Source organism: Emys orbicularis, chromosome 19 (assembly GCF_028017835.1).
Source record: "Emys orbicularis isolate rEmyOrb1 chromosome 19, rEmyOrb1.hap1, whole genome shotgun sequence".
Classification (NCBI taxonomy): Eukaryota; Metazoa; Chordata; order Testudines; family Emydidae; genus Emys; species Emys orbicularis.
Genome location: NC_088701.1, coordinates 10,935,882 through 10,961,376, shown reverse-complemented (window position 1 = coordinate 10,961,376; position 25,495 = coordinate 10,935,882). Strand labels below are relative to the sequence as shown.

The 25,495-nt window shown below is 59.4% G+C and overlaps 1 protein-coding gene and 1 pseudogene across 1 annotated transcript; both read right to left on the bottom strand.

Moving 5' to 3' along the window:
- LOC135891988 (adhesion G protein-coupled receptor E2-like) overlaps positions 1 to 14,548 on the bottom strand; it is a 1,091,233-nt pseudogene extending 1,076,685 nt beyond the window's left edge.
- A 6,814-nt stretch (positions 14,549 to 21,362) lies between these two features.
- LOC135891806 (protein PET100 homolog, mitochondrial) lies at positions 21,363 to 25,189 on the bottom strand. Its single transcript, XM_065419472.1, has 4 exons — positions 25,106 to 25,189; positions 23,665 to 23,751; positions 23,190 to 23,222; positions 21,363 to 22,494 (listed from the first exon to the last, which is right to left on the bottom strand). The coding sequence occupies exons 1-4, from the start codon at positions 25,130 to 25,132 to the stop codon at positions 22,417 to 22,419; spliced, it is 225 nt and encodes a 74-aa protein (XP_065275544.1). The 5' UTR covers positions 25,133 to 25,189; the 3' UTR covers positions 21,363 to 22,416.
- Positions 25,190 to 25,495: the final 306 nt, after the last annotated feature.

Sequence of the window (25,495 nt, the reverse complement as noted above, 5' to 3'; positions counted from 1 at the left end):
GGTGCAGTGGGGGCCAGGGGAGAGCTCACCCTGGCGGTGTCCCCACTCACATGAAGTTGGCTTTCCCAGAGCTGGGCTCGTAGCCATCGATGCAGCTGCAGGAGTAACTCCCAGCCACGTTGACGCAGTTTGCGTGGCCCTGACACTCATCAATATCTGCACCACAAGAGGGGACGCTCTGTACAGTCCTGGCAGGGAGACGTTCCTGTATCACCCACCTGTGCTGAGCTGGGTGATGGGACCCAGGCAACCGGGCCCCTGGGAGCTTAACAATCACAGGTCTGATTCTCAGCTATGCTCAGGCGGCACTAGGTTGCTCTGGCAGCGGAACGGCCACTCGAGAATATGGTGTATTGAAAACTGTGTTAGCATCACAAGCTCTTACTTTATATCTGCAAGGGGCTTTCCTGGACCTGCTTGCGGGCTCAAGGGCTCGGGTGACAAACATGTGATCTGGGGTTTTCAGCAGTGTGTCTGCCAAAGAGCCAGCCTAAAGCAAAGTGGGGTTAGTTGTCCTGTCTGCCTTCAGGAGCAGCCTGCTTTGTCTCTCTCTGTTTGGGGTCCTCGTGTGCTAGGGCTCTAGATTCTAAGAAATAACCCTGTGTTGAGCTGCGGCCTGCCAGCGAGAGGATGTGACACTTTGTTTCTAACAGTGTGTGTGTGCCGTGAACATAACAGAGGGAAGGGGACCTTCCGACCCCTGAACAGCCACTGTGGCCTCTATTGGCCAAGCCGCAATGGGGCGAAGATTCGGGGAGATTTAGGAGTCCATGTGTGAAGCTGAGTTGCCCAAGGGGTGGGAACACTGGGACTTGGCAGAAATCCCCCTCAGGTTCCAATCACAGAGGAACACATAGGCATTGCCAGCCTGGGTCAGCCCCAGGGCCCATCTACCCCGGTATCCCGTCTGCGACAGGTGCTACAGAGGAAGGTGTAAGAGTCCCGCAGCAGCAGCCGGGGGATAATCTGCCCCCATGAAGGTCTCCTCCTGGTCTCTAATAGTCGGACGGCGGCTTAAGCCCTGAAGTGGGAGCTTTTCCCTCCCTCCCAGGATTATTGTCCATTAACTAGCACAGCTCCAGGCATTGTCGTTCCCCATAGAAACAGCCAGTCCCTCTTTAAAACTCGACACATTCACAGCCTCCAGGCCGCGGTAGCAGTGAGTTCCAGAGGCTACTGCTGGCCCGGGTGGAGGAGTATTTCCTTGTATCTGCTTTGAATTTGCCCCTTTTCAATTCAATTTTCAATCCACACACTGCCCCTTGCTCATTGGTCTTTCTAAAGCTCGTGATTTTCTAAGCTAATCTGATTTTTTTTCGTAATGCCTGGGATTGTCGTCACGAGCTCAGCCTTGCACTTGAGACCCACTGGAGCCGAGTTAAGTGCGTAGCTGGGTAGGGCTGGGGCTAAGCATGTGCTTTGCTGACTCGGGGGGCTCAGGGGGCACAGACAGGGACCAGCACAAAGTGATTTAGCAGCTGGTATTGCCGGCATTGCTAAAACCCAGTGACTGTGTAACCACATCCCAGCACGAGATTCCCCTGCCTAGCGCACAATAAGATGGTTTGACGGGTGGGGAATGTTTTGTCTGGAGTATCAGGAGTAAAGTACAAAGCCAGGGGATGAATAAGGGATGTTTTGTCTGAAGCAGCAGGAGAAAGGCACAAGTGGGGTAAGAAGAATGTTGTGAAACACACAAGTAGGTTGTTTATCCCGGATGGTTTGTCTCAGTCTGTAACTGTCGGGGTCCATTGTCAGAGGCAGACGTGTGGCTGTGTCCCTGTGGCATCTCTGGGCGCTGGCACCGGGCTGCATTGGCGATAAACCTGGCCGAGTGCCTTCGCCAATGATCCAACTCTGTGGGCTCTCTGGGCACTTCGATGGAGGTCTGCCGGGCCGGCGACCCGCCCAGAGCCGGGACAGCACACGGAGCCGACGAACGCCAACCCCATGTCCCCGCCCCAGACTGCTGGAACTGGGGGTGCCTCAGGGAAGCCTGGGGCTGGGCTGGCAATGCCAGTCACAGCACATGCCCCCTCACAGCACTGCCCACGCAGGGAGCTTGGGGCAGTGGGAGGGTCCCTCGAACTAGCAGCTGCGCCCCCTAGAGGCTAGAGCACAGCATGGCTGCCTGCCCCCAGCAGAAGCTCAAGCAATAGGGGGAGGGGGGCAAGTCAAAAAACGCTTTTGCCCAATTCCTAGAACTGTTCGTGGGGCCACTTCCCAGGCTCAGGGGGACACTAGCAGCCCAGATGCTGCGTGCTGGGGCCAGCGAGGGGCCCCTCCCCTCTCCCCAGCGCATCTCTGCAGTACAAGGAGTTTGCTGCGTGGGTCTGTTTCTAACCCCGAGGGTTTATTCCCTGTCCAAGCGCCGGGCACAGGGGTGAGCCTGGCCCCATGCTCTGCTGTAGCAGGCGAGGGTCACGTCTCATCACAGCCTCACTGACGGCCTCGGGCCTCGGGCCACTGCCAAAGCCGGCAGCAGCCCCAGTGCAGCCCCAGTTCTGGAACGAGCATTTATGTGTGCGAGGGCCCAGGGCCGACGAGGGTGGGGAAAGCCGGTACAAATTACCGGGGCCCGGCAGTCCGGAAGGGGGCCCGGTGCCCAGCTTCCCCCCCCTCTCGTCGGCCCTGTTTAGCCGGTCCGCCCTTGCTGGGGGGCCCGAAAATTTTTTTTTCACCGGAACCCAAACCCGCTCTCGGCGGCCCTGTGCGAGGGGGGGTTTCAGCAGGTGGGGGCAGGGGAGAGCTCACCCTGGCAGGTGTTCTCACTCACGTTCATGAAGTTGGCTTTCCCAGAACTGGGCTCGTAGCCATCGATGCAGGTGCAGTAGTAACTCCCAACCACGTTGATGCAATTTGTGTTGTGTCCACAGTCTGGCGGGCTCGGCCCCAGACACTTGTTAATATCTGTAATGTAAGAGGGGACGCTCTGTACAGTCCTGGCAGGGAAACGTTCCCCGTATCACCCCCCCATCCCCCCGCACTGAGCTGGGTGACGGGACCCATGCGACTGGGGCCCTGAGCGGTTAGTGATTAAGGCCCTGATTCTCAGTTACCCATTTCTGCTGCTGGAATGTCGGAAACAGCCCTCCGAGCCTCCTGTCCCAGGTACGGGGGGTTCGGCCCCACAAACACCCAGATCCCCCATGTGGGGGGGGGGAGACTCCCCCAGGGGCTCCAGGCTCCCTGTGTGTTGGGGGGGGGATGACAAGTTGCCTCTCCTCTGCCCCCTCCCTCCTTGGATCCCTGCATGGCGGGGGGGGGGGGGGGAGTATAGCCAGGGCTGCCCCATTCTGCTCCTGTGGGGCCCCTCTGCCCCTGGACACCCAGGGGCTGATTAGGGCCCAGGCTGGGATTCAGATGGGTCAGTGTGATGGGCCCTCCCACCCTGTGCCCCATTCACAGAGCCCAAGACTCCTGGCCAGGGGCGGCTCCAGGCACGAGACTTGGGGCGGCAAAATACATAGAGCCACCCCTGCTCCTGTCTCCTGCTGCAGCTGCTCCTGTCACTCACTCTGGAGGCCCCCGGTTCGATCCCCAGGAGGACGGCCCTCACCTGTGCTGCCGCCCTCCCCCCATTCTCCAGCCGGGCTGAGCACCCCTGACAGGCCCTGGAGTCAGTGGAGTTGGCTGCTCCGGCCCTTAATGCCCTGCTCTGTCCCAGCCCCCCCAGGGCAACGTGGGAGCCCCGTTACCGTCACAGGTCTCCGTTGTATTGGTGAAGAGGATGGGGTGATTTTCTCTTGGCCAGTATCCATCCAGGCAGGTGCAGTGGGTGTTGTTCACACACTTGGCGTTTGCTGGGCATAGCATATGGTTGTTGCAGTCCTTAGTGGTACCTGCAGGGGTGGGAACAGCTGGGCAGGGTCAGCCAGTGCCGAGCAGCTCCCCCCCCCCACACACACAGTGGGATCGACTCCTTTGGCTTTCACACGCCCCATTCGCTGATTTTCGTCCCTGGGCGCCTGGCAAACAGCTCCGACGCCATCCACCGCCTGGCAACAAGCTGCCCTCAGCTGCACAGGGGCCTTGGCTCCCCGGGGAGCCCCTGGCACAGACAGGCAGAGCCGCCGGAGCCGGGCGTCGCTTCAAGTGAAACGTTTTCGATCTCACCCAATTTTTCTCCTTTTTGTTGCTGTCGTCGTTACTCTCATTAGCGTCAATTTCAAACCGAAACCCCGCTTCCAACCGGAAAACAAGAATTGTTCGTTTTGAAAATTATTCCCCCCCCCCCCCCCCCGCCCCGCGCAATTTTTTCCCATGTTAAACCAAACATTCCTCTGAACCAAATCAGCATCTTCTGGCAAAAAATGGTTCCTTGGGAAATTCCTGCTCAGCTCTGCTCTGGATTGACTGAGAGCAGAATCGGGCGCAAGGCTAGTTTGGATCCTGAGCTGCCTCCCATGACCCAGACTGTGACCTGCCTACGGGGGCTCCTGGATCCTTTAGCTGCCCGGTGTTTGGGGCTCCGCTGGGATCTGTCCCTCTGGCCAGCGTGAGGGGAAGGATCCCAGCGCAGCTTAGCCGGCTGCAGGGTTGGGATGAGCAGACGGAGCAGGGTGGGTGCAGCACTGGGGGACCCCAGTGAGTCAATGGAAATTTGCCCGAATCCCATCTTGGGATTCGCAGCAGAGCTGGGCTCGGGGTGCAGAGTCCGGATCCCAAACACCCCCCAGCTGGGCACGTGGGTCCCAGGTTTCAGTTCAGTCCGATTTTAGAGGGGGGAGGGCACCTACAAATGCCACTTCTAACATCTGAGCCATCAGGGGTTTGATTCGGGCTGGTCAATAATAGGGCCCTTGGCTACAAAGGAGGTCTGCCCCTCATTCCAGCCCCCAGTGTAGAGCCCTGGCCCCAGTGTCTATTCTCTGCTGGCCACGGGGCTGGGAAGGGAATGGAAGGGGAGGGCTACATAGGGGCCTTCTCCTCTCCCCTGCATGCACCCACCGTGCTCTATAAACCCACCCCAAGATGCCCACGCCAAGGGGCTGCTCCCGGCTCGCCAGACCCCTGACTCTGCTCTCCTCCCACAAGGGAAAGGGACCGGAGGGGGCGGAGGGCAGAGACCCCGGGCAGCCGGGAGCGCTGGGGAAGGTTAGCCAGGAGGAGTCAGCCTTACCTTGTACGCCATTATTCTGGGCCACGGTGCCCCCCAGGCACAGGGCGATGCAGAGCCCTGGAAGGCAGAGACAGGGTAAGGCACCATGGGCAGATGGTAACCGCCACTCAGCTGCACACACCCCCAGCCGCCCCAGTCCTGCCAATCCTGGGCCAATGGCCAGTCAGTGCCCTGCTGATGGTGGAATTAAAGATGCAGAAACCTGGTGCTCTGGGAAATCAGCCCCAGCTGGGATCCCTGTTAATACTTTTAACTGGTTCCAGTTGGGAACTGGACTTTTGGCCAGGGCAACTGGGTCTTTTATTGTGCGTATTAGCAACAAAGACCAGGAACCCCCATTGTCAGGGCCACATTTATACTTAGGTCGCCCCTAGACACAGGGGCTCGGGGGTCTCCCCCCTCCCCGGCTTGGAGCTCTGGGGGTCCTGCCACCTGGAGACGGCCAGAAGCTGCAGGGTACCCCTGCTGCCTGGAAGCTCTTAACCGCCACGGGCGCCAGGAGACACCCACCACTTTTAACTTTTAGGTGCCGCCCAGCACCCCTCCGCCCACTGCCCCCGCACCCTTTCTGCCCAGAGCTGCCCCATGAACTCCCTCAGAGACCCACTCTCCCAAGCCCTGCCCCCGGCCCGCACTCACTGGCCCTCCGGGAGGTGATGCTGTCTGCCGGGCGCAGCGAGGAGCTCTCCAGCAGCAGGGCTGTGTGGGGCTGTCGCCCCCTCAGCCGGCCCTGCCCCCTGCTGGGACCTGAGCGGCAAAATTTGAATTTTTAGACGCCCATAGAATGCCGGCATCCCTAGCCCCGTGCCTACGGTGCCTAATCGGAAATCCGGCCCTGCCCATTGTGCTGGCTGGTGCCCAGAGCCCACTGAGATCAGGGCCCCCATTGTGCCAGGTGCTGCCCAGAGGTGACTGAGATCAGGGCCACGTCACGCTCGGTGCTGCACAGACACACAGTGAGCCAGTCTGTGACCCAAAAGGCTCATGGCAATAGGCAAAGGGAGGAGCATTCTCTCCACTTTACAGATGGGGAAACTGAGGCACAGCAAGGGGTAATGACTTACCCAAGGTCACCCAGTGCGTCCATGCAATGGACAAACCCACTTGGAAAGGGGAAGCACCAAGGGCGGGATGGGGCGAAAAGACAACACAGGTTGCTGTTGATCTGCTTTTCACTCAGGTATCGCCCCAGATCCGCCCCCTCCTGCTGGTGTTTATTTATAGCCTGTTGCTCTGACTCTTTAACCACAAGCGGGTGCGAAGAACCAGATGATAAAGGACCCGTGGGCGAGTGCCCGAGGTGATGTGAAAGGGGAAACACAGCGGGCTGTGGAACCCCATTGTGCTTTCCTAGGAAGGGAGCTAGAAAGGGGGCGCGGCTTTGAAATTCAGCTCCGGTCGATCTCCCCCGGGGAGACTCCATGGAGGACGAGGGAGCTGGGGAGGTGACGGCATCACAGTTCCCCTGGGAGCAAAGGCCGAGCCATTAATGCAGAGATTCTAAGGCTAGGAAGGGAGCAGGCTGATCCGGCCTCTCGCACTGCACGGGCCAGAGAATGACCCAGGGATTCCTGCATCCAGCCCGTAGCTGGGGATGGAGCTAGAGCAGAGCTTGAGAGAGGACAGTCCGTCTGTTCGACTCCACGTGATGGAGAAGCTGCCGCGTCCCGGGGCAGTCGGTCCCGAAGGTGACCTCCCCTCCCCGTTAAAACACGAGCCTTAGTCCTGCCCTGCAGGGCCGGCTCTGGCTTTTTTGCCGCCCCAGGCAAAAAAGCCTCCTGCCGCCCCCCGCCCCCTGGCGGGGAGCGCGGCAGGGGAGGGCGCCAAGGCCGGCCGCGGCCCCACTCTCCCCGGCTGGCCGGAGCGCCGCGGGGAGGGCGGCGAGCCCGGCCGGGGCCCCACTCTCCCCGACCGGCCGGAGCGCCGGGAGGAGGGCGGCGAGCCCGGCCGCGGGCCCGCTCTCCCTGGCCGGCCGGAGCGCCGGGAGGAGGGCAGAGAGCCCAGCCGTGGCCCCACTCTCCCCGGCCGGCCGGAGCGCCAGGAGGAGGGCGGCGAGCCCGGCCGCGGGCCCGCTCTCCCTGGCCGGCCGGAGCGCCGCGGGGAGGGCAGAGAGCCCAGCCGTGGCCCCACTCTCCCCGGCCGGCCGGAGCGCCGGGGGGAGGGCGGCGAGCCCAGTCACGGCCCCGCTCTCGGGCCGGAGCGCCGCCCCCCTCCAGGTGCCGCCCCAAGCACATGCTTGGTAGGCTGGTGCCTGGAGCCGGCCCTGCTGCCCTGAGAGGGGACATGTTGGCTATTAGGGCTCTTTATAACAGGGGCAGCAGCAGGGCCTGATCCCAGGCAGCCACAGCCTTGCTGGGACACACCCCACCCCACCCGGGGCGAAGGGCTTTGGCCCCTTGGAGGCCTTTCTTCTGAGATGGTCCATTGGTGCGGGAGCAGAGCTAGGAATAGAACCCAGGAGTCCTGGCTCCCAGCACCCACTCTAACCACTAGACCCTACTTCTCTCCCCTCCAAGTTGGGGATAGAACCCAGGAGTCCTGGGCCCCAGTCCCCGCTCTGACCTCTAGAGCCCACTCCCCTCATCCCAGAGCTGGGACGGAACCCAGGAGTTCTGATGCCCAGCTTGGAAGCAGGTCCAAACTCATTTCATACGATGCCTGCCAGCCATTTTTAGTCTCCACCATCGTGGGCTAGACTGGAGCACAGGGGACTTGAGCCCCAAGGCCAGTCCAGCCCCCCAACACCTTCCCCCAACCCCCAGCAAACCTTTGTGCCCACAGAGCGGCACTGCACAGCCTCAGCCACTAGGGGGCGCCACAGCCCCACGCCAAGGCCACAGCCCCAGCGTCCATGCTGGGCTGGGTCTGGTCCCTCAATTGTCCCCCGAGTCCCCATAGTGCCTTAGCAGGATAATTACCCACACGCCAGGCACACGCTAGTGTTCACATGCACACACACTCCAGCATGCACACAAATGTGCAGATGTGTGATCACGTCTGTGAACAAGTACAGATGTACATACCGGTACACCCACACCCACACACAGGCACACCCGTGTGCCACACACTCATGCACGGGCACAGAGGTACAGACACGTACGTTCACACATACCGGCAGCCTGCTGCAGCATCAGATGCAGGGACAAGGAGCCCCCAGGACCCTCCCTGCTGCTCAAACACCAGCCAGGCTGGAATGGAGGGAGAATCCTTCAAACCCTCCCGCCGGCGAAGAGCTGCCGTGACTCTGCCCAGAGAGACGTGATCGTGGGGCCCTGCCCCCTCTCCCCCCCCCCCCCCAGGGACGTGGCCAGAATCCCCCAGGCAGCCCCCCTTTCCACCAGCCCCAGTGCAACCCTCTTAGCAGGGAATCCGTCCTCCCTCCCCGAGTATCCCACAGCCAGAGCTCCCGCCCCGCTCCCCACAGCGCCCCCTGCTGGGTCAGCCCAGGACTGCAATAATAATACTCCAGCACTTTAACCAGGGCTTGCTGCTGCTGCTGCCCCTGGAGTCCCGTGTAGCCGGCAGGAGCCGGGGTATTGCGCCACCCCCAGGCTGCCCCCTCAGACGGCAACGGCCGGGCGGTGACCACTACCAGTGAGCGCCGTCCCCTCCCACCGCGCCGGGAAGCCGTGAATCATGGAACAACCTCGGCCAAGAGCTGACGCAGGCACTCAAGAGACCCGAACTCCCCGGCCCCCTGGATTCCCATCTGAACCCCCTCGACCCCTGCATCCAACCTGCCCCCCTTGGCCCTGGATTCCCACCTGAACCCCCAAACTGGCCCCCCTGCTCTCTGGGTCCGGAATGGCCCCCCAGACCTCCGGATTCCCACCTACCCCCGGGTCCAACCTGTCTCCCCTGCTCTCTAGGTCCAAACTGCACCCTCCTGGGTCCGAACCCCTCCCCCCCCCCCAGCTCCCTGGAGCCAATACACCTACCCTGGCTGTAGCACACACACACCCCCGACCCGATGGGGACTCATCCCATCTCCTGTGCTCCCAGGTACGATCCAGCGCCCCCCTTCCAGGTCTGCCACCACCACGGACACACCCCGGCTCCCTTGACGTTTTAAGGCCCCATTGGGGGGAGGGGGGCGATGAGCCATGTTGCCCCTCCCCCCCCCCCGGGAATGTCTCAGGCTCATGTCTCAGCCGGAGGCGGGCGCACAGAAGAACTGTCCCTTTGTCCCATCAGGCCACTCCAGACCTTGGCCAGCAGCTGCCTCCCAATGGCCAAGAACATTTTCCCAGGGGGCAGAAGGGATGAAAAGGAACATTAATGGGTGTGGGTGGGTGTCAGGAGGCCTTAACGAGACAGTGCACAGCTAGCCAGGGCCCCTCCCTCTGCCCCCCCAAACAGCCCCGGTCCACAGCAGAGACACCCCTGGCTGTTCGGGGGGGGGGGGGGGATCTGAGCATGGAAAGTTTGGGAGTGGGCTGGGGGGCAGGACTGGCCCTCGCCGAGCAGGGGTGGGGTGGGGAGGTGAACGCGAGAGGAGCGGGGGGTGAGGGGCAGAGATCCAGCGGCCAGGAGACGCACCCAGATCCGGCTGCAGGCCTGCGTGGAGTCACCTCAGGGAGGGATCTGACCCACAGCCTGGGTACAGGAGAGGCCACGCTAACTCCTGGGAGGTACGGGGGGGAGCGCAGCACCCAGACCAGACCTTTCACCCCCATGAGACCCCTGGTGCTTGGCACCATCAACCCGGGGGGGAAGCAGGGGGGGCAAAGTCTCCTCTCACTGCCACAAGGAGTCACCCCATTGTAAACCAGGCCCAGTTACCGCCACCTGCACAGAAGCTCTTAGTTCTCCTTTCCCATGTGGGGTGTAAATCTGGAGTAACCCTGCTGTGAAACGGTGTAAGTGAGGGATGGATCAGGCCCTGTGCTCTCCCCCCAACCTGCACGGACTGTCAGGCACTCGGGGACCCCCCCAACACAGCCCCATCGGTACCATCCCAGCCCCAAGGATGCTCCACCGCCGAGGGAAGTCTGGGGGGTGGAATCAGAGCCGCCCCCCACCTCCAGGGCGCTGGAGGAACAGAGGCTGGCGCTGAGAAATGATCCCGGGATAAACGGGTGATTCTCCCCCTGACGCAATGGAAAGGGCCTGACTCCCGCAGCCGCGGCCCCAGACAAAGTGCAGACAGTCCCTGTCTCTGCCCTCCTCCACGCCGGACAGACGTGCGCTCGCCCTGGGGCGCTGGATCAGAGCCACCGCAGAGCCCGGCTGCTGGCGGGAGGGAGGGATCCGGGCTGGCGTCAGCCTGAGCCCAAACTCTGGGGCAGGAGCACATCCCAAGGGGGGAGGGGCTGGGCTGACGGGGGTGGGGGGCTGCTCTGGGAATGTCTGACTCCCTCACACGCACACACACACGTGTGTCAGGCAGATCCACCGACTGGAGTGACGGGCACACAACGCTCTCAGCGCTGGCACGAACACACCCCAACCCGGCAGAGCCAGCCCGGCTACCGGCGGACGAGCCGAACTCTCCTCCGGATCCAGCATCCTCAGACTGAATCGTTAGCCCCAGCTCAGTCGGCTCCACCTGCGCAGACCTGGGAAGGCCAACGGGGCCATTAGGGGCACGGAGAGCACCATGGGGGGGCGGGGGAGGGGAGCAAGGCCATGTAGGGGGCACCAAGGGCAGGATTTCCCTCGTAGACCCTTGTCACAATGCATCAGGCTCGCCAGGGGTGACTGACCCCCCCCATCTGTTTACTGAGTGCCTGTCTGCAGGATAACAGCCTACTCCTCTGCATGCCGACGGCGCTCCCCCCTTAGCCCACCCCGCTGGGCTGCTCTGCTCTGTGCTGGAGCTGGACTCTAAGAAACAACAGAGGCTCTGGCCTCAGGAGAACGGTGCCTCCTGGGGCCACAAGGGGTTAAGATGACAGAGCCTTGCGGGGGTGGGGTGGGGGCTAAGGCCCCCCCCCCATTTCCTGGCCTGCAGCCCACCAGAGACAGCCTGCACAGCTGGGTTGATTTAGCTCCGCGCAGTCTGGGCTTCGTTTCTCAGGCAGGCTCAGCTGTGGTTTCCTCTGGAATCTGCTGCCCCCGGGGTGTCCCCCTTCCCCTGATGCACACGGGGTCCCTGCAGTGGGCGCCGCTTCCCAGATGGGCCTGGAAACGCCAGCCAAGTCCCCCCAGTGCTGGGGGCTGGTGGCCGGCGGCCATGGCTGATCAATCGCTCTCTAGGCTCTCTGCGAGTCCATGAAACCCAATCCCTGGTGTGCAGGCAGGAGCCCGGACCGGCTGCTGCTCAAATTCCAACCCAGGAGCTGCTGGCTGGGACCAGCTGGGAGCCGTCTGCAAAGGGACCCATGGCGTTCCCACCCCCGGCCAAGCAGTCACGGCCCCAGGGGCCCGCAGGCCCCCAGCAGCACCCCGCTCTTGTGCAATCAGACATGCAGGGCTGGGCTGGCCCCTGTGCTGAGGCAGGACCCATCCCTAGCCCATCCCTGTAGGGGTTTGTCCAACCTGTTCTTAACCCCCCCAGGGCTGGGGTCTCCACAGCTGCCTCTTCCACCAACAGAAGTTTGTCCAATAAAAGAAATTACCCCTCCCCCCATCTCTGAAATCCAAGGCCCACAGGGCTACACCACCACGGCAAACGTACACGTAGGAAGGCCCTTCCCTGAACATCTCCGGCCTCTTTGTAACAGTCCCTTTAACCTTTCCGCACAGGTCTGTTTTCTAAACCTTTGATCATTTTTGGTGCTCTCCTCTGGCCTCTCTCCAACGTGTCCACATCTTCCCGAAAGCGCAACGCCCAGAACTGGACACAGGACTCCAGCTGAGGCCTCGCCAGTGCCGAGCAGGGCGGGACAGTCACCTCCCGTGTCTTACAGAGCAGTGGTTCTCAGCCAGGGGTACGTGTACCGCCGGGGGGATGCACAGGTCTTCCCAGGGGTACGTCAACTCATCTAGATATTTGCCTAGTTTTACAACAGGCTACATAAAAAGCATTAGCGAAGTCAGTACAAACTAAAATTTCATACAGACAATGACTTGTTTATACTGCTCTATGTACTATACACTGAACTGTAAGGACAATATTTATATTCCAATTGATTTATTTTAGAACTTTATGGTAAAAATGAGACACTCAGCAATTTTTCCGGAGTAGTGTGACTGTGATGCTTTTATGTCTGATTTTGTAAGCAAGCAGTTTTTAAAGTGAAGTGAAACAGGGTACACAAGACAACTCAGGCCAGGTCTACACTACCACGGTAGTTCGACAGCTGGCAATCGAAGTTCCGGGTTCGATTTATCGCGTCTGGTCTGGACGCGATAAATCGATCCCGGAAGTGCTCGCCGTCGACTGCGGTACTCCAGCTCGGCGAGAGGAGTACCGCGGAGTCGACGGGGAGCCTGCCTGCCGCGTGTGGACCGCGTCTGAACCGCGGTAAGTTCGAACTAAGGTATGTCGACTTCAGCTACGTTATTCACGTAGCTGAAGTTGCGTACCTTAGTTCGAATTTGGGGGTTAGTGTAGACCAGGCCTCAGACTCCTGGAAGGGGCACAGGGGTCGGGAAAGGTTGAGAGCCACCGATACAGAGGACGCTGTTATCCGTTTTGCACAAGGGGAAAGACACAGAGCAGCAGGGTGGTTTGGGGATTAAGGTGCTGGGCTGGGGCTCTGAAGATCAGCCCTCAGTTCTCTGGTTCTTCCGCAGAATCCCTGGACAGGTCATGGCCACCTGCCGTGCCTCAGTTTCCCCATTTGTAAAACAGGGATAAGGCTCTGCTTTGTAAAGGTAGTGAGGTGTCTAACTCCCATTGATTTAACAAAAGAAAATCTGCCCCAAGGGCCTTCCTTTGTCTAGCTCTTTGGGGCAAGGGCTGTCTGTGTCGCGCCCGGCACAGCAGGGCCCCGAGCGCGGGCAGGGTCTGTGCAGCACCTGGCGCAGGGGCCCCCACATCTCAGTCGGGGGTCTATAGCTGCTATCACAACACACCTAATGCATGAGAGGAAGTGACCTGACCCAGTCTCAGTAGAAAGGCCAAAGACGGACGGCACCTAGAGACCCAACACCCAGGGCTGAAGCAGACTGGCGGGGGGGGCGGGGGGGAGGGAGAAGTGGGGGGAGAAAGGAGGGGGCAGTAGTTTGCTATGCCAATGGAGCGAGGCTGTCACCCCAGCTGCGGGGCTGGCCCCACGGACTCCCACCGAGCGAGACCGTGGGATCTGGGGGAAGCGCCATGGCCGGCTCTGTTGTGAAAACATCCGGGTGGTAACTAGGGGTTTTATCGGTTCCCTTTTCACGAGGCCACTTATCTCCTGGCTACTCCCCCCACTGAAGGGCAGGACTCAAGCGGTGTTGAAAGCCCTGAGCCGTTAGGGGCTGCAGTGGGGCTGGTTGCTAACAAGGCTCGCTGAGGTCATCCCAGATACAAGTGCTGAGCACAGAGCCTGTCCCACTAGGGAGCCTGGCCCTGCGGCACCTGTTGTGAGGGACCCTGGTGCTAGTGCCTAGGTGTGCAAGGACACCCAGAGGCCGGGGATTGGTGCGAGGGACCCTGGTGCCAGTGCCCGGGTGTGCGAGGACACCCAGGGGCTGGGGATTGGCACGAGGGACCCGGGTGTTAGTGCCCAGATGTGCGAGGACACCCAGAGGCCAGGCAAAGGGTTAGACTGGTTCAGACTTTGCCCAGGGCTCCAGCACGTGACAGGATCTGGGTCCAGCCACGACATGGTGCCACTTTGCCTGTGGTTCAGCCAGAGCCCCCCTCGCTCACAGCCCCCTCAATGGACAGCCAGGGCCTTTCCAGAGCCGGCTGCAGGCCTCTAACCCTCATTAATTCCTCTCTTCGCCCTGCACTTTGGCCCCATGTGTCACAGGGAGCTGGGGGAGGAGCGGGACTGGGCTCTCTGGAGCCATCACCATTGTCTTTGTTAGCAATCACTTTAGGAGCTGGGCTAGGTCAGGAAATTCCTACACAGCTATACACTGGAGGGGGGGGGGGGGGGGCTCAGCCTGACAGGGCACTGGGAATAATGCAGCTAGCAGGGCAGTGTTGGGTGACCTTGGGCAAATCATGTCCCCTCTCTGTGCCTCAGTTTCCCTTTCTGCCCCATGTCTAATTAGACTGCGAGCTCTTTAGGGCAGGCATATTTTTAAAGGGACTCAGAGGCCACTGCATGTCTGCACCGCGCCCGGCACAACGGGGGACCCCGATTTCAGGCCAGGTCTGTGCAGCGCCCGGCCTAACAGGGGTGGGGGGCCCTATACTGGGCGGGGCCTCTAGCCCAGGGGTTCTCACCTGAGAGTGTGGCCACCAACTCCTGCTGGTGGCCGTTCTGACAAACCCGTCTCTGTCCCCGCCCCGGGGAAGGTGGGTCGGGAACTCCCCAGCTGCCTGTGGAGTACAGCGCCGCGCACGCCGGCCCCACGTGTCTCCAGAGGTGCTGCCCAGGGCATCTCGCTGCCCTCGGTAACAGCTGCTCAGCTGGGCGCTGCAGGGAGGGGCCACTGCTTTGCCCCCCCTGTCTCCACTTTGGAGGCTGCCGTGGCCGTAAAAAAATCCACTGCTGGCAGCATCCAGCCACGGCAGCCGCATTTGAGAAACGCTGGTCCAGCCACTACACAGGAGAGGTTAGACAGACAGACGGATGGACCAGAGCTGCAAGACAGGTGAGCCAAGCAGGTGGCCTGGTTTCCCAGTGGGCAGAGCTGGGGATTCCCCCTCCCCCCATCCTGGGTGCCCCTGCCAGACATTTCCAGGTCTCCAGCCATTCTCCAGGGAGCCTTGCCCGGGTCTCCACTCAAGGAGCAACAAAATCATTATCCCCATTTCACACGTGGGGAAACTGGGGCCCAGATGAGCAGACAGGTCACTCAGCGGGAGTGTCAGAGCTGGGCTTACAACCCAGGAGTCCAGACTCCTGGCCCCACCCTGTGCTAACCTGCTAGACTCCACTCCCCTCCCAAGCTGGGGACAGAACCTAGGAGTCCTGACTCCCAGCCCCCTCTGCTCTAACCACTAGGTGTTAGTGTGTGGACAGGGGTTGAGTTAGGGGGAGCTGTGCCTCCTAACTCACTAGGGAAGACAAGCCCTTAGAGCTGGATTGTCCAATGAGATCCAAGCACGGGGGGGGGGGGGGGGGGTTTGGGCCGCTGGGGAATTTGGCCCCGAAACCTTTTACAAATCTGCCTCTTGGTGCCTTTGCCAGCACTTTGCATCCTGCTAGTTTCACGGCCCCTCCCCGCCCTCCGACCCCAGCCTGTTCCTTATTCTGAGGTCTTGTCAAAAATCCAGGCCGCCTGTCAGTGGGATTGGGCCAAAAGTAACCTGATGAGGTTCAACAAGGACAAGTGCAGAGTCCTGCACTTAGGAAGGAAGAATCCCATGCACTGCTACAGACTAGGGACCGAGTGGCTAGGCAGCAGTTCTGCAGAAAAGGACCTAGGGGTTACAGTGGACGAGAAGCTGGATATGAGGCGACAGCGTGCCCTTGTTGCCAAGAAGGCTAACGGCATTTTGGGCTGTATAAGTCGGGTGTAGTGAGGCTGAGTGGCCTCCCTCCGAGCAGGAGAGCGAGGGACCATTACACGTGGTACCAGAAGTGGGGATTTCATCCCCTCCCCTGAGATAAGGGGACGAGCCGACCGCAAACTTTATAGGGCACCGTCTCCCTCCACCAGTATACGGAGGATGGAGGTGGAAAAGTTAATCAAGTGGCTAGCGAGAGCCAGCAGCAGCAGCAACCACAGCTGCTGCAACAATTTGGCAGCCAGCAACAGCAGCTGATCCGGGAGTTGGGGGCTCAAAACCGCGAGCAACAACAGCAATGCCTGCAGCAGCTCGCGGCCCTTTGGCCGACCCCAGTGGGCCTACAGGACCCCCGGATCCAGTTGTGCCCGTACGCCTGACTAAGATGGGGCCGGACGATGACCTCGAGACATTAATTACTTTTGAGAGGGTAGCCTCTGCGGCTAAGTGGGCCACTTTGTTGGCGCCGTACCTAACAGGCCCGGCCCAAGCCGCCTACAGGGCACTTCCTGTGGCTGCAGCCCATGAATATGCGCGACTGAAGGCTGCAATTCTCGATGCCCTGGAAATGACCCCTGAGACGTTCTGGAGGCGACTCCGCAAGAAGACGTACCCGCCGGGAGCCCACCCAGAGTGGTCGCCCCGCAGGTGAGGGAGGCGTGCGGTGGCTACAGCCAGAACAGCGTACGGGGGCTGAGGTAGCAGAACAAGTGGCGCTCGAGCACTTTGTGCAAATCCTTCCGGCATGCAGCAGGACTTGGGTCCTGCACCACCGATCGACTACGCTGAGCCAGGCCATGGCTTTGATGGAGGACTTTCTGGTGGCTGAGACCCCTGTAGGACCAGGACCCCGTCCTATGACCATCGCGCCGGTCCAGTCTCGTGAAGAGAAGGCCCGGGGTCAGAGGAGCAAGCCCCAACCTGCCCTAAGACCCTCGGATGGCCGGGACGTCGGCCTGGCCCGATGAAGGCCCCGGAGAGAATGGGGCCGGCCGCTAGATGCCCCCATCGGAAGGAGATTCCAGGCTGCCGAGGCGCCGGCCCCAGCACCTACTGCGCCGGACCAGCCCCGACACCCTGAACTCGGCCCGTTTCGCCTGTGGCCGCCTCAGACACCTCCGTCGAGAGTGCCCGATGATGGACTGCAGCTTCGGGCAGGTCTGCTCGGGGGAGGCCCAGGCCCGTAAACAACTCTCGGGTAAACTGACTGTCCCCGTTACAGTGAATGGAGCCCCCGCCTCTGCCCTCATTGATTCGGGGTGTGGGCAGACGCTTGTCCGCCAGGGCCTCGTCCCCCAGCCTGAACCGTCACTAGGGTTCATTCAACTCCAGTGTATCCACGGGGATGTGCGATCTTACCCCAAGACCACGGTGACCCTGACTGTAAAGGGAGAAACCCAGACCCTGATGGCTGGGCTAGCCCTGAAGTTGGCGTACCCAGTCATCCGGGGCTCCTGCAGACAACGACCGACAGGACCTCCCATGCAGGGGCCGCCCTTGAAGGGGAACCTGTGGAAGAAGTGGACCAAGGCCTGGAGGACCCCGACGGGGAGGACCAGTCTGCTGGCCCCCCAAAGCCAGGCTGGCCGGAGCGTGGTGAAGCACTGGAACGAGTTCCCTAGGGAGGTGGTGGAATCTCCTTCCTTAGAGGTTTTTAAGGTCAGGCTGGCACAAGACGAGGGGGTTTTTGGGGGGAGGAGAGGTTATGGGACCCATCCTTTTCCCAGACCTCTCCCCATTTCCTCATAACTCATCACCTGCCTTTCGGTTTTGCTCTTGATTTCGAAATCAGCCGTGCAACGCCTCACCCGGCAAAACAGTGCCCGCCTTCCCCCCCCCCTCCCCCGGCCAGGTTAATTCATCCACCAAGTCGTCCCCCGCCGCAAGATACAAGGTGCCCCTCCCCCAACACACAGCTCCCCCCCCACACACCCCCTGGAGATATAACCAGTCCCCACCTTGACCCCCAGCCAGCCATTTCTCCCAAAGCTCCTGGTCCCGATACAGGAGACAAAGGGCGTCACGGCGCTGCCGACACTTGTGATTTTACCACCGGCCTTGTGACAGTTGTTGCTTTTCTTAAAGCCCCAGCTTCTGGACTCCTGGGATTGTGAGGATCTGGGCTCTCATTAAAAGCAAGTTTCTAACCAAACCCAACGTTGCAATCTCACTATCTTCTTCAAGTCACTCATGATTTTCGAGGGCCTGTCTCAATGCTTCAAGGATTGGGGCAGCAAGGCTGGAGTTAGTATTACGTGTATTATGGTAGTGCTTAGCCTGGGACTGGGTCCCCATTGTACCAGAAAGATGGCCCCCGGCAAACAGGAGACAGTCCAAGGAGGAATCTGCCGACAGATCCCGGCAGCTCAGTTCCCACCCAGGACCGTAGCTCAGGACGTTGCGTGAGACTAGACACGTTCACTACGTCAGTTCTCTCATTACAGCCCTGCCAGCCAAGTGGCGATGGGGAGAGATGCTGACAGGCCAAGGCTGACACCCGGACACGAGCGCTGCCGGCCCCTCTCTGACGGTGCGTTGGCGGCACTTCGGCCCCATACAGCTCTAAAGCACTTCATGGACATTCACAGCCCGCACGGCTCCAGCTGCTGAGAAAGGAGCTGCCAGCAGCCCCATTTTACTGCTGTGGAAACTGAGGCACAGAGGGATTCAGTGCCAGAGCTGAGACTTGAACCTGGATTTTCCCTGTGCCAGTGTAGTCCCTGAACCACTCGGGCACCTGTGCCACAGAGCTGCTGCCAGCTGGGCTGTGCCACACAGCTCTAAGGAGGCATCAAAGATAACAGCAGATACAGCTCAAACTACCCCTGGATCCAATCCAGAGCCCATCGCACCAGCAGGACAGCGCCTGCCACCAATGGGAGCTGAGTTGGAACATGAAGTGCAGGATCCAGCCCTCAGCTGGGGACCTATGTGCCAACTTGGGCACCTGAAATCTGGCCCCTAAATCCACATCAAGGCTCCTAAAATAGCTGGCCTGGCTGGCTGGTTATGCCCAGATTCTGCAGGATCTGGGAATCCTCGTTATTAAGTGAATTATGGTAGCGACTATCAGCCCTGACTAAAATTGAGGCCCTATTGTGCCAGGGGCTGCACAGACCCACAGCGAGAGACGGCACCTGCCCCAAAGGGCTCCCAGTCTCAACTGACAAAACTCAAGTGGGGAAACTGAGGCACGGAGCAGGGAAGCGACTTGCCAAATCAGTGGAAAGAACCCAAGTGTTCTGACTCCCACGCCAACACTCTGCCGACTAGACGGCGCTGCCTGCCTATGAATCACAGCCCCTTTGTAAGTCAGGCTTCTCATTTCAGGAGCCTAAGTCTGGATTGAAAACCAGACCCCCCCAGAGCTCTGGGAAGGTGGGTGGGCACAGACCCAGGGCAGCACTGATGTCTCCCTCTCCCTCCCTCCTTCCCCAGAGTGCAGCTGGACTGGCAGGGCCAAGCAGGGCAAGGAATGCTCCATTTTATTAATCACTTGGCACAACATGGACAGAAATATTTCTGAAAACGAGGCTTCTCTGCTGGCATCACAGGCGTGGCACACCTCCCCGCCCAGGACATAGGATGCACAGAGGGGCGGGGCACTGAGCACCCAACAGGATCCAGCCCTTTGTACAGCCAGCCACTTAGACAAGAACTCACGACCAACACCCCTCCCCCAGCTGTGGGGATAGAACCCAGGAGTCCGGGTCCCCAGACTCCCCTGCTCTAGCCACTAGACCCCACTCCCCTCCCACTGCTAGGATAGAACCCAGGAGTCCTAGGTTTGCTTTTTGCCCCGAAGGCATCTAAAGCCAGACAAATGCTCCTTTAAGTGAAAGACATAAGAACATAAGAACGGCCCTACTGGGTCAGACCAAAGGTCCATCTAGCCCAGTATCCTATCTGCCGACAGTGGCCAATGCCAGGTGCCCCAGAGGGAATGAACAGAACAGGTAATCACCAAGTAATCCATCCCCTGTTGCCCATTCCAAGCTTCTGGCAAACAGAGGCTAGGGACACTATCCCTGCCCATCCTGGCTAATAGCCAATGATGGACCTGTCCTCCATGAATGTATCTAGTTCTCTTTTGAACCTTGTTATGGTCTTGGCCTTCACCACATCCTCTGGCAAAGAGTTCCACAGGTTGACTGTGCGTTGTGTGAAGAAATACTTCCTTTTGTTTGTTTTAAACCTGCTGCCTATTAATTTCATTTGGTGACCCCTAGTTCTTGTGTTATGAGAAGTAGTAAACAACACTTCCTTATCTACTTTCTCTACACCAGTCATGATTTTATAGACCTCAATCATATCTCCCCTTAGCCGTCTCTTTTCCAAGCTGAAAAGTCCCAGTCTTATTAATCTCTCCTTATACGGAAGCCGAAGACTTCGAAGACTCCAAAGCAAAGGACCCCGACCCACATTCTAAGCCGCCCCCTCCCCATCCAGCCTCCCCTGAACCCCGGGACACCAGGCACCCAGCTCCTGGATGCTGCAGCTCCCAGCTCTGAGGTGGATCCCACGCTCCAGCACCACCCACAGCCCAAAGGGGATGCGACTGCGGATGCATCAGTGGCCAGTGGGGGTGGGGAAGGTCACCCTGGAACTTCCCCTGCCCCCAAGGATCAGATCAAGTCTGGATGAAGCTTGGAGGAGGGGCTTACTGGACCCAGGACGACCTGTGACCGGAACAGCTGGGAAGGGGGGGTGGGGGCTTTGGGGCATCTCCACCTGGGATGCGCTGACACTGCAGGCCGGGGTAGACCCAGGAGCAGCGCCAGGGTTTTTCCCGCCCTAGGCAGGGGTCCTTCCGCGCTCCTGGTCTTCGGCGGCAAGTCTGCGGCGGGGGGTCCTGCCGCGGTCCTGGTCTTCGGGGCACTTCGGCGGCGGGTCCCGGAGCGAGTGAAGGACCCACCGCAGAATTGCCACCAAAGACCCGGAGTGTGGAAGGACCCCCCGCCGCAGAATTGCCGCCAAGTGCGGCAAAATGCCGCCCCCCAAATCCTGCTGCCCTAGGCGATCGCCTAGGTCGCCTAAATGGAAGCGCCGGCCCTGGGTAGACCTGGCCTTGTCTCCAATGGGGGCAGGATCAGGCCCAGAGGGGGGTAGAGCCAGGACACATGCAGGCAATTGCATCCAGCCTTCTGCACTGTCATTAACCACTCAGGACTCCTCTTTGGAACGTTCACATTCAGTGAGTAATTTGGCAGGCTGCTAGGGAACGTGAGCGAGAGAAGAAAAGAGACATTTATAGCTTGGCCAGACCAGAATGGGGTTCCCAGCTCCCTAACCTGGGGACCTTCTCCCAACCACGTTTCAAAGGTCTGTCACAAACAATGGAACTATGCAGAGCTGCATGCAGGCTCGGGCAGATGGCCCTGCCTTGGATCTGCTCTGTTCCCATGGGGAGAGGGGGAGGGCAGCTGCTGCTCCTGGAGCCCAAAGTCAAGTGACTTGTCCACATCCAAACAGCTGGTCAGTCGCTAATTGCAGTGCAGAACGGCGACAGCACACACACAGGAAGGCTCCTGCAAGCCCCACCGTTCAGCACATGTACAACCAGTCAGGCCAAAGCCATGGAGCACATCGCATCGGAGATAACCCAGCCCAATGGGACCTTGGGCATCTAATACTGGAGACAGCCCCTAGAAGACAGGGAGGTGAGGGGGAAGATGCTGCACCAGGGGGCTTGCCTCCAACCCTGAGATCAGGCCAAAAGAGAGCAGCCCAGAAGCAAAGGGGGTCAGCACACGACCTCATGGTAGAGGATTTTATTAGTCAGTTCAAGCAAGAGCTTGGCTAGGCCAGGACACAGACATGCAGAGGACATGCCTCCAGGGGAGGGGGGGATGCATTTACTGCAAGATTTTTCCACACACTGCCCCACCCAGACAAAGTCAAGGGAGCCAGTTGGACTTAGCAGAGTCTCAGTGGAGCATGGCTTCACCTCCTCACGAATACTGCGTCTGAGCAGGATGTGTGACAACACACAGCAGAGACCGGAAAAGCCACATAGTCCAACCCGGTCCCAGTGGGAGGGGACCGTGGAGTCAGACAGCACCGGGGCAATCCCAGGGGCTCATTCCTGGAGCGGGAATGCACTGTGCTCTCCAGCGGGTCAGCCCATCCCTCTCTCCAGAGGCTCCATAATCCTGCTGGCCCAGGCCCCACCATCCTCTCCTGGAGTGCTGCCAGCCAGTGCAAGGGCTCCATCTTCCTGCCTCTCTCGCTACCAATTCAAAACACCACAAGGTGAAACCCATCCTCTCAGTACCATGCTTGCGTGCCTGACACTGGCCTCAAACCCCTGCACTGCTCATGCAACACTGCACCTTTCCCTGGCATGTCCTAGCCGAGCAGCTCAAAGCACTTTACTCTTAACTCAGCCTCACCGCCCTCTCGTACAGGTGGGGAAACTGAGGCACAGCAAAGGGAAGGGACTTGCTCAAGCTAGTTTTCCTTTCAGCCTCTTCCCCAGAAGGGCTGTGAGGATTAGTTAACGAGCAGTGCAAAGCCCCCCACCACCCTGAGAGAGCAGACAGCAGGTTACTCTATTTGCTGTTAACCCCCTGCATCATATCTGCAGCTCCCTTTGCCCAACACGCCTGGAGTTCCCCAAGGAGGGCAGTTGACTGCAGCCGTGCCAGTGCATCCCCGACAGCCCCTTGGTGGTGACTTGCATCTTCCCTCCCCTGGAGGTGTGTAAAGGTGTGTTGGGAGGGGGGGGGGTGTCCTTCCCCCACTCCAGGCCATGCTCCCCTCTCCCTCAATCCAGCTCGGGGGGCATGAAGTGCTGTCACTGCTGAGCTGCACGCAGGAGCCGCTCTTCATGCTTCTTCCGCATCCTCTCCTTGAAATCTTCCAGCTCCTTCCTCTGAGGCACAGACAGAGGGGAAGGGTCAGGGTCAGTAAGCATTACTGTTCACCTGCTTCATGCCCCCATAGCACAGCCCCACAGGTACCATCTCCCTCCCAGGTCTCCTTAGAGCCAGATGCACAGCTGGTGGAGGTGTGAGAGATCCTGCTACCCTCTAGTGGTTAGAGGGTGACTCAAGAAATCAGCCCTGATGCTGCAGCAGCTAATGGAGCCAGGATAGCATTAATCTCTTACTGGTGGGGAAGGAAGGACACACAGAGCCCCTCATGTTCGTCCCAAACCTCCAGGGGCTGGACAAGTTGCTTCTTCAAACCCCAGCTGAGTCCTGGGATGGGCTCAGACTGGGACAGCTACAGAGCACCTGGAGTTACCAGATAACTCCCTGGTTGCGCACCACAGCTGGGGAAGGATCGAAGCAGCTGGGTCTTTGCCAGACGATGCTCTGAAGGCAATGGGGAGGAGAGCTCTATCCTTCTGCTCTGCCAGAGACAACCTATCCCAGCAAGGCCTTGCAGGTGATGGCACATGGCTGCGTGTCACCTAGGGGTGTAGATCCAACCCCCCAATGGCTGTTAATCCCAATGACCTGCAGTGGGCAGGATAGCTGATGTCACGCGAGAGAGGGGCTCAGCAAAGGCCTCCACAGTTGGGACATGTCCTCAGCAAGGTTCATGGGGGGGCAGTACACTCACCTGGTGGTCATCATCGGGTGGGTAGATCTCCCTCTGTGGAAACAGAAATGCAGGCACCTGTGAGGATTACCAGCTAGGGGGGTGCCAGGGCCAGTCTTACCCAGCAGGGGAGCTAGTGCCATTACTGGCACAGATGACAAGGAGAAATGGATCCAACAGACCCTGCTGGGATGTCTGCCATCTCCACCCCCCTTAGCAACAGCTCCTAGGCAGGTCTCTCGCCTATCAGAGGTGGGGAAGGAGCAGGGCATGGCAAACGAAGCCAGTGCAGCTGTTTGGTCAGCTCTAGAAAACGCCCTCTACAGACGTCACCTCCAACTCCCCCCCATGAGCTCTGACTGAACCCCTCCGTTGTTCGAACCACTAGCCCACACTACCCTCCTAGAGCTGGAAACAACCCGGGAGTCCTCCCCTCACAGTACCTGCATGAATCACTAGCTTGCACTCTCCTCCCAGAGCAGAACACCATGCTCACCTTCCTTTTGATGACATATTCTTCGAAGTACTCTGCTTGGTTGGAGATCCAGAACATGGCAACAGGGAAGGACAAATACAGAACCATCTGCAGAGAAAGAGAGGAGAGGGGGAACATGTGGCCCAAATTAAGGGGAACACTGAATTGAGCTTAAACAAGGATGGCCTTGCATGAAATCCCAGGTACTACACAGCCCAATTAAGCAAAACTCCTGCAAAGCACATGGCAGTGATGAACTCAGTGCAGCTTCACTTCAGCTATGTCCACACTAGACTCTAGGCCAGCATAGCTCCAAGCGTAGACGGAACATACAGCGACAAGACTTTTTCTGCTGGCGTTGGAACACCAACTCCCCAGACAACATTAGCTCTGCTGACAGAGGTGCTCTTCCATCGACATAGCTGCCTCTACATTGGGGGTTTTGTCGGCATAGCTCTGTCACTAGGGGCTATGGGTTTTTTCACATCCCTGACTGACATAGCTATGCCAGTGTAAGTTGTAAGTGCAGACCAGACCTTAACTTTGATCAAGCCACATTAAAATGTATTGGTCCAGGAACTTTGTGTGCATGGGTCTTTTCTTTTAAAGTCTCTTCCTTTCCTCTGGGCCCATGCAATAACTAATGATAGCTTAGACATCTGCTTAGATGATCCTCACACGTGTCTGGACCAACAGCATTTTGCAAGGCTATTGCCAAAGCATTTTCCCCTTAGGAAGAAGGACCTGGCTGTATGTTTTTTTTATGGAGACATTTTATACACTTGCTGAACAGTGCCTTAACATTTTATGAGCTGAAAATGGAGAAAATTGAGAGAGCATGGGGGAATCCCCGTAAACCTGCTGCCACCAAGCGAACCCACTGCAATGCCACCCAATCCTCGGGGCCATGATGGTGGAGTCCCATCCCTCTCCTACCACAAAGGCACACCACCTCTAGGGAAAAGGGGTGGGAAGAATTCCTCCACCCTCCTGTTGAGCTGCCCAGTGTCTCAGGCCATGCTGGATCCTGCCACTCTACTAATGGGCTGCCCCATCTTCAAGGCTGCCACTGAGTATTTGCTTTGACCCGCAGGCCTGTCTGCTGCTTCTCTGGGATGCCCTCTAGTGGGGATTTTCCATTTTAATTTTTTAACCTCCTCCGTCCCCTGCCCCAGCAACAAGGGCAAGTAGCCAGCCCTGGACTCTCCTTCCCTTCAGAGGCTCTCAATGCTGGCCCCTTGGCTCCAACTAGTCAGGTCTTTCTATGGCACCCATCACCCTGGTACCAGGACACCCCAGCCAAGCACCAATGAGCCCCGCCCCCAACCATAGACCCCCCCCCCCCACCACTTGCCCCAGCCCCATCATGTTCCCTAAAGGGCTTCGCTGCCGCTACTACGACTGTAGCAGCCCCCCTCCCCCAGCCTCTCTGCGCCTCCCAGGGTCCGTTTCTGCCACTGACCCGAAACACCTCCAGCTTCACACCCATCCTGTCTGCTATGCCCCAGCTACTCTTCCGCCCTCCCTCTCTCAGGGCCTCACTGGCCGCTAGCTTCCGCTCTCCCACACCGCAACAAACGCGATGCTGATTGGTCAAGGAGCAGCATCAGCTTCGGTCATTGGTGAAGAACTCGGCGAGGAGGGGCCCACTCCCAGATTGCCGGAGTAAAGATGGCGTCTGGCCGGAAATGGCCCCTGAAGGTGGAGCTTCACCGGACGTGCGGCCCTCTTAGCCAATAAGCGGTTTCCCAGCGAGATGGCCGCCCCCGACACGGAGAGAGCGCGCCGCACCGTTTGCGTCATCGCCGCGCGCCGGGGCCTGTCGGGGTGTGTGTGTGTGTGGGGCGCAGGG